The sequence below is a fragment of the Neovison vison genome, chromosome 2 (assembly GCF_020171115.1).
Source record: "Neovison vison isolate M4711 chromosome 2, ASM_NN_V1, whole genome shotgun sequence".
Classification (NCBI taxonomy): domain Eukaryota; kingdom Metazoa; phylum Chordata; class Mammalia; order Carnivora; family Mustelidae; genus Neogale; species Neogale vison.
Genome location: NC_058092.1, coordinates 209,839,686 through 209,847,139, shown reverse-complemented (window position 1 = coordinate 209,847,139; position 7,454 = coordinate 209,839,686). Strand labels below are relative to the sequence as shown.

At 51.1% G+C, this 7,454-nt stretch overlaps 1 protein-coding gene across 1 annotated transcript; it reads left to right on the top strand.

The window, feature by feature from the left end:
• Positions 1 to 4,923: 4,923 nt before the first annotated feature.
• On the top strand, positions 4,924 to 7,200 carry FRAT2 (FRAT regulator of WNT signaling pathway 2). The gene has a single exon (XM_044240239.1). The coding sequence runs from the start codon at positions 5,088 to 5,090 to the stop codon at positions 5,796 to 5,798; it is 711 nt and encodes a 236-aa protein (XP_044096174.1). The 5' UTR covers positions 4,924 to 5,087; the 3' UTR covers positions 5,799 to 7,200.
• The last annotated feature ends 254 nt before the right edge of the window (positions 7,201 to 7,454 follow it).

Below are 7,454 nucleotides of genomic sequence, written 5' to 3'. Positions count from 1 at the left end.
GCTCCTTTTGGGGTTGAAACACTATACTTGGAAGCCAATTCTTTTAGAACCCATTTTGAAGGCAGAGTACAATAATCATTTATTTACACAGATTTTGTATTAGAATGTGTGTTAGTTTCCTACTGCTTCTGTAACAGATTATACCATACACTCTACTGGCTTAAAACAACATAAATTCAGGGCGCCTGGGTGGCTCAGTGGATTAAGCCGCTGCCTCCGGCTCAGGTCATGATCTCGGGGTCCTGGGATCGAGGCCCGCATCGGGCTCTCTGCTCAGTGGGGAGCCTGCTTCCCTCTCTCTCTCTCTGCCTGCCTCTCCATCTACTTGTGATTTCTCTCTGTCAAATAAATAAATAAAATCTTTAAAAAAAAAAAAACAACAACATAAATTCATTTTCTTACAGGTCTAGGGTCAGATGCTTAAAGTGGGCCTTACTGGGTTAAAATGAAGGTGTCAATAGTGTTGTGCTCTTTTCTGGAGGCCCAGGGTGGGGGTGGAGGGCTTCTGTTTCCTTGCCTTTTCCAGTGTGAGGGGTTTCTTGCACTCCTTGGCTCATAAACCCTTCCAAGCCAGCCATCACAGTCCTCCAACCTCTATGTCTCCTTCTCTGCCTCTGACCCTTCTTCTTCCCTCTTATAAGGACCCCTGTGATTACATTGGGCCCACCTGGATAATTCTGGAATAAACTCCCCATCTCAAGATGTTTGACTTAACCACATGTGCACAGTTCTGAGTTTTAGGACCTATGTATAGCTGTATGTATCCATCATCACAATCAGGACCCTGAACGGTCCCATCACCCTCCAAAATTCCCCAGAGCTCTCCTCTCTTAACCCCTGGCAACCACTGTTCTGTTATCTAAACTTACAGTTTTGTCCAAGGCAATTTAAAAAAAAAATTATTTATGTATTTTAGAGAGAGAGCATGTGCGTACAATTCAGTGACATTTAGGACACCCACGGTGTTGTGTAGCTACCATCTCTGTCAAGTTCCCAAACACCTTCAGCTTCCCCAAAGAAAACCTTGTACCCATTAGCAGCCATCTCTATGCACCCTCTCACATTCCCACCCCCCAGACCTACGCAACCACCAATCTGCTTTCTGGCTCTATGAATGACCTCTTCTGGATGTTTCATATAGCTGGATCATATGTGACCTTCTGGGTCTGGCTTCTTTCCCTTCAGCAGAATGTAGCAGATGAGCAGTTCTTTCTTTTTTTCATGGCTGAGTAATATTCCATTGTATGGCTATGCCACAGATGGCTGGTGGCCCACAGAATTTGTTCTTTTTAATTTGAACATCACTAAAATTATTTGTACTGCCCAGAGCCTAACTCCAGTGTCACTCCAAGGGCCCATGTGCTCAGCCTTTCCATACATGTTCTCATAGCCATATAACATTTTTGTAAAGAAAAGATCATCCCCCATTTTACACATTCAGAATCTGAGGCATAGAAGGATGAAGTTTCTGGATCCAAATGGCATTATAACCTAGAGTCCATTCCACTGTACCCCTGCTGTTATCTCTGAGTGCAGGTAACTGAAAACAGTCCATGTGGAAAGCAAATCCTTGGGGAAGAATTCAATGCAGTGTAGACTAATGCAGAAAACCCTTAAACTCTGTGTCCTTCCACGAGGGGTTCTGAATACCCACCCTGAGCATCTCTCTCCGGGCAGGCGGGCCCCATGCCCAGCGCACAGCTCTCATCGAGTCCTTCCTTGATGCCCTCTCATTACTTTAAATTGCATCTGAGCCTCTCGAGCATTTTGATTCCTAATCCAGGGCGTTTCTCCGCCTCCCACCGGTCCAGCACAGCACTTCCTTTTCTCAGAGCTCCCCAGAGAAGTGCCCCCAGAAAATGGAGTTGGTCTTCTCTAATGAATTCGCCTCTATAATGAAGAGTATAATAACGAAGCGCGCGCCCGGCATATTTACTTAGCAATCTCCACACAAAAGCATCATTACAAAGGGAAGATTTTTATAAGAATGTCATCTCAAAGCTCCATTTCCTTTCGTACTAAGAACACTCTGGGAATTACCCTGACAAGAAGACAGAACCGACTCCCAGAGATGCTGGGTTAGAGACAATAGCTACACCAGCCCCATTAATGTTTAAAGTCAATGGAGCATAAAACTGCTTTTCTCTACTTACAGGCAGGCATCATCTTACAGAGAGGAGGGGGGAAAATTACCATTTAACTCTAGTGAAATCCTTAAGCCCTCCCCTAATTTTTATGCCCACTGAAATTCTCCAGTAAGTACCATCAGAATGAAAATGAGAATCGCTCTCTCTGGGGGGAAGGGCTTCCGGTCCTCATCAGCAAGTGTGTGAAGAGCCCTCCACGGAGCCGGGGTGGGGCTGGGGGGTGGGTGGGGAGGAAGGCTCCCAGCTGGGAAAGGATCTGTCGCCAAACCTGCGAAACCACGGCTGTGGTGACATTCCTCAGGACTTGGGAGACTCTGGGCTGATTTCAGAAGGCCTCAAAGAAGCACAGGTCAGGGTAGACAGGAGGCAGAATTCAAGCGTAAATGCGAGGAAGTAATGCCCTCCGGGTTCATTTTACTTAGTGGGCTGCAAGGGGGAACATTTATCATTAATATATTAGCCGTTTCCCTGGGGGCAATCGCTGGAACTGAGCCAGGTCTCTGTTAGTAAATCATTGGACCTAATCCCACATTACATTTGTGTAATGCCTGACAAAGCCTGTTCCCATTATCTCATTTGATCCTGAAAACAATCCTCAGAGGGAGGCAGGGCAGGGATTATTTTTCCATTTTACAAGTGAAAACACTTGTAAACTGATTTGCCAGAAAGCCGCACACCCAGGATGTGGCAGGAATGAGAGACTTCAATCCAGGTCTTTGTACAACCTGTTCAGGGTTCTTTTGACTTCACACAGCACAGACCCATCCAAATATTTCCAGCCCCACCCAGTCCTCACAACCATCACTTAACCAGCAACTAGGAGCTCACAAGGATGGGGCTTGTGTTTACGCTGCCCACACACCTCTGTTCTAATGAAGATGTACAGCCCAGACCGGCAAACTCTCCAGGGAATTAAAAAAAAATTCTTATCATCTCCCTACACCAAAGACCAAAATTAATCCCAGATGAGTTTGAAAACAGAAACAGGGGCGCCTGGGTGGCTCAGTGGGTTAAAGCCTCTGCCTTCGGCTCAGGTCATGATCCCAGGGGCCTGGAATCAATCCGGCATCGGGCTCTCTGCTCGGCGGGGAGCCTGTTTCCCTTCCTCTCTCTCTGCCTGACTCTCTGCCTACTTGTGATCTATCTCTGTCAAATAAATAAATAAAATCTTTAAAAATAATAATAAAAAGAAAACAGAAACAAAACAAAGCAAACAAACAAAAAACAACCACAAGGCACTATAAAAAAAAAAACTAAGGAAAATAGAAGTGAATATTTAATAACTTTCTGGAGACAAGAAGACTCTAAATTTAGCATTGTGTTAGAAGTCTCAAGGAAAGGGATTTTGTAGATTTGGCTTACGTTAAAATTCGTTAAGTTTTAGTAGAGGAAAAAATGACTGTGCAGGGCCAACAAAAACCTGAAGAGATAGAGCCAAATGTGAAATAAAAGGGTTAACTTAACTTCTGGTGTGTAGAGGAGTCCTGCAAATGCAGCAAATGCATGCGTAAGAAAAGCTCAAGAGGAAAAACTTACTAGGAAACAGACAAATCGCCAAAAAAGGAAGTGCAGTTGGTTAACATTTAGAAAACTGCTCTACCTGACTAAAAATCAGAGGTATAAAAACACAAAGGAGATGTCAGTTTCACCTATGAAATCATAAAAAAAAATTTTTTTTTAATAGTAGTACTCAACACTAAGCAGTTTGGTACGTTCATCAGAAACCTTAAAATATCCATATCATTTGACCTAAAATTCCACTCCTGGGAATAGGGTCTTAGCAAAAGAATCATGAATATGGAAAAAGTTTTAGGGAAAGAAATGTTAGTCACACACTTAGAGTGGTGAAATTTGGTAAACAGCAAACGCCAAAGGAATTGTTAAATAATTTATGGAACAGCAACTTGATGGAAACTTATGTAATCATTATAAGTTTTCAAAGGGCATGCAATAACACAAACACCATTTATGGTGTAATGAGAAGCGGAAAAGCGTGTTAACACTGTGTGTGTGGTTGTTTGTATGCTACACTTTGATAAGAGAAAGGCTGGAAAGAAAAAAAAAATTAAATGTGAACATGTTTGAACCCTGCGATTATGAAAGATTTTTTTTTTCCCACCGTCCTATATGTCTATTAAACTTTTTTTTCAATGAACAAAATCAACTCTTCTTTAGCCCTGCGGTGGCGCGTCCTTCTCTCCCAGAGTCCCTGCGGACTGGAGGACAAGGCAGAGGGGAAGTCTCAGAGAGCCGACCCGTAACAAACCTGCCCTCCTTTGCAATGTCCCCTCTGCACCCCAAACCCCTCCTTCTTTCCCTGCCCCCACCGCGGCGAAGCCGGACCGCCGGCGAGCCCTCCCCTCCCCCAACAAGCCAGGTCCGGGTGACTGCGGGTGCGCGGGGGAGGAGCGGGACGGGCCCAGGCGTTGCTGACACGTGGGGAGCTAGGAAGCGTCGGAGGAGGAGGGGTCGGGTGTGTGGGTGGGTGTGATCGCGAGTGGGAGAAACCAACCAGACCACCTCAGAGTCGGCGTGTTTTCGTGCTGGTTACCGGGCGGAGGAAGGCCGCAGCTCTCCCCGCTCCCGGAACCCCCTCCTGGGTAGGTACTGGGAGCAAACGCCAGAAGGCTCCTCCCGCGGCCCTGCACCGCCCGCGACCACCCGCAGCCCAGCCCCTGCTCGCGCGTCACCCCACCCCGGCCCGGCGCGGTGGTAGGGCCCGGCGGCAACGTCACCCATTGTTTACAAATCACCCGGAGCCGGTAGGATTCCGGCTCCCGCGGCTGCAGGCGCGCGGCGTGAGTTCCTGGCGGACTCCCGCTTCCGCGTCCATCCCGGCCACGGCCCGGGCCCCGCTTCGGCCTCACCCCTGCGCCCCGCTCCGCCGCGACCCACCGAGTCCTGCCGGCCACCGAACTCCGGGTGCCCGGGCGGGGGGCCATGCCGTGCCGGAGGGAGGAGGAAGAGGAAGCCGGCGAGGAAGCGGAGGGGGAGGCGGAGGAGGAGGAGGAGGAAGAGGACAGCTTCCTCCTGCTGGAGCAGTCGGTGACGCTGGGCGGCTCGGGTGAGGTGGACCTGCTGGTGGCCCAGATCGGCGAGACGCTGCAGCTGGACGCGGCGCAGGACAGCCCGGCCTCCCCGTGCGCGCCCCCGGGGCCGCCGCTGCAGCCCCCGCGGCCCCCGGCGTCGGTGCGGGCGGACAAGGCCCGGCCGCCCGCGCTGCCGCTGCTTTTGCCGCCGGCGCCGGCCGAGCCGATGGGCCCGGCGCCCCCGGGGGCCCTGCGCTGCGCCCTCGGGGACCGCGGCCGTGTGCGGGGCCGGGCTGCGCCTTACTTCGTGGCCGAGCTCGCCGCAGGCCCCAGCGCGCTGCCGGGGCCGTGCCGGAGAGGATGGCTGCGGGGCGCCGCTGCCTCCCGCCGCCTGCAGCAGCGACGATGGCCCCCAGCCGGGACGCGCGCCCGCGACGACGACCCGCACCGGCTCCTGCAGCAGCTGGTGCTCTCGGGGAACCTCATCAAGGAGGCCGTGCGGAGGCTCCAGCGAGCCGTCGCTGCCGTGGCAGCCACGAGTCCCGCGGGCGCCTCTGGGCCCGGAGGCGGCCGCAGCGGACTGGACCCTGTCGCCCTACAGCCTTCCGGCGCCTTACACTGACCCGGGGCCCTGGAGGAGGAAGAAGACGCCGCTGCGCAGACCCAACAGCGTCCTGCCCTCCCCAACACTGAGCTGAAGCCGCCGTCGCCGTCCTGGGAGTAACCGCCCAGGCTGCGGGAGACGCGTGGGGAGAGACCTCAAAGCGAGAAGTTACCGGCCCCAGCGAGGCTGTCGGAGAACAAGAGCGTGGAGAAATGCACCGGCCAGGGCGCAGACGTGCCGCGTGAGAATTTCCCTGGCCACCTCGGCGCCAAGGACCTGGGATAAACTGGGAGAACTGTGGCAGCTACTTGCATCGACTTGTACCTGAGTTAACCCTTGGGGGCGTCGTGTACTGGATTGTTTAAAGATTGGGCTCCAAGGGGCGGGTATCGCCAGGGCTTTATAACAATACTTGAAAACTAATGATACGCATACATTTTCTTAATTTTCCGGTGGAAGAGCTTAGTGGAAACGGTGCTACAATTGCTGGGCAAAGAAATTCCGGAGGGAAGAAGAACGTCAAAGCTTGTTGGTGTGTGGGTTGCCATCACCCCCTTCTTCCCACCTAATTGGTGTTTGGTCGGGGTGGGAGATGGGAGGTCCTGTTGGGGGTTGGAGGGAGGTGGAGAATTTTAAAGGTGGGTAGAGTTGGGAGTTGAATGTGGACTTTTAACTGACTTGACCTTGCCACCTGTGGTTCAAGGTCATAGTTTGCTGTGTGCAAAAGGTTGTGGGGTTCCTGGGAGAGCTAAATTCACCCCTGTGACTTTTCTTTCTCTTGCTCCAAGAAGAGCCATGTGTGTGCTTTGCTACCTCTTGGAGTCCGTGGAGGACAGACAGGCAGAGAGGGACAAATGGGAGCGAGTTATTTGTGTTTTGCTGTGCTTTCCTCTTTCCAGAACTCCTCCTCCTCCCGTGGGGCCACTCCTGGCCATGCCATGAGATTTCTCAGAAACAGTCATAAACAGTCTCCCGTGGCTCCTCCCAGCCAGACTTTCTTATTCCACCCGTTTTGGGGTCTGCATGGGATAGATGAGACCCTGGCCGTTTTTCTGGTCCGTTCTGGCCATCTCTGGAGCTGTGGGCCTGAGCCTTGGTGTGGGTCCTCACCCTTCACAGTTTCCTCCTGTCACCAGCTCTTCTTGTGAGTGACTGAAACCGTGTTCAAAAATGTGACTCTCCGAGAGGAGAACCTGCTGGCTTTACCCTTGTGAAACTTGACGGCACTTTAAGTAAAGTGCCACCCCCACACTTAAGGTAGCTAAACCAATTTTAAAAAACAGATTCAATGGCTTGTTCATCCTTCAGATGTAGCTGTTGACGTACACTTCGCACCGAAGTGTCAGAAATTGTGGTGGTCCTGATTTATAGGATTTCTTAATTAAAATGTCTACTGAATAAATTTGGTTTTTGTTTTGGAGTGTGCTTTGGCTTTTTGGTGGAGGGTTGGGGGGGGGAGAAAACCACCTAGGGGCTATCTTCATAATGGAGAGTGTCCTGGCGGGGGTGGGGGGGTTGGGGGGGGCACCTTTGTGCAGTGTAGAATATTGGTAGGGCTGCCGTTCCTCATTGTTTCCGGGTTGATGTTACACAAGATCAGAGGATTGAGTCCAGGTTTTTGAAACCTGCTAGATGGGCTTCTGTACCTTTTGTGAAATAATATATTCCAGAACT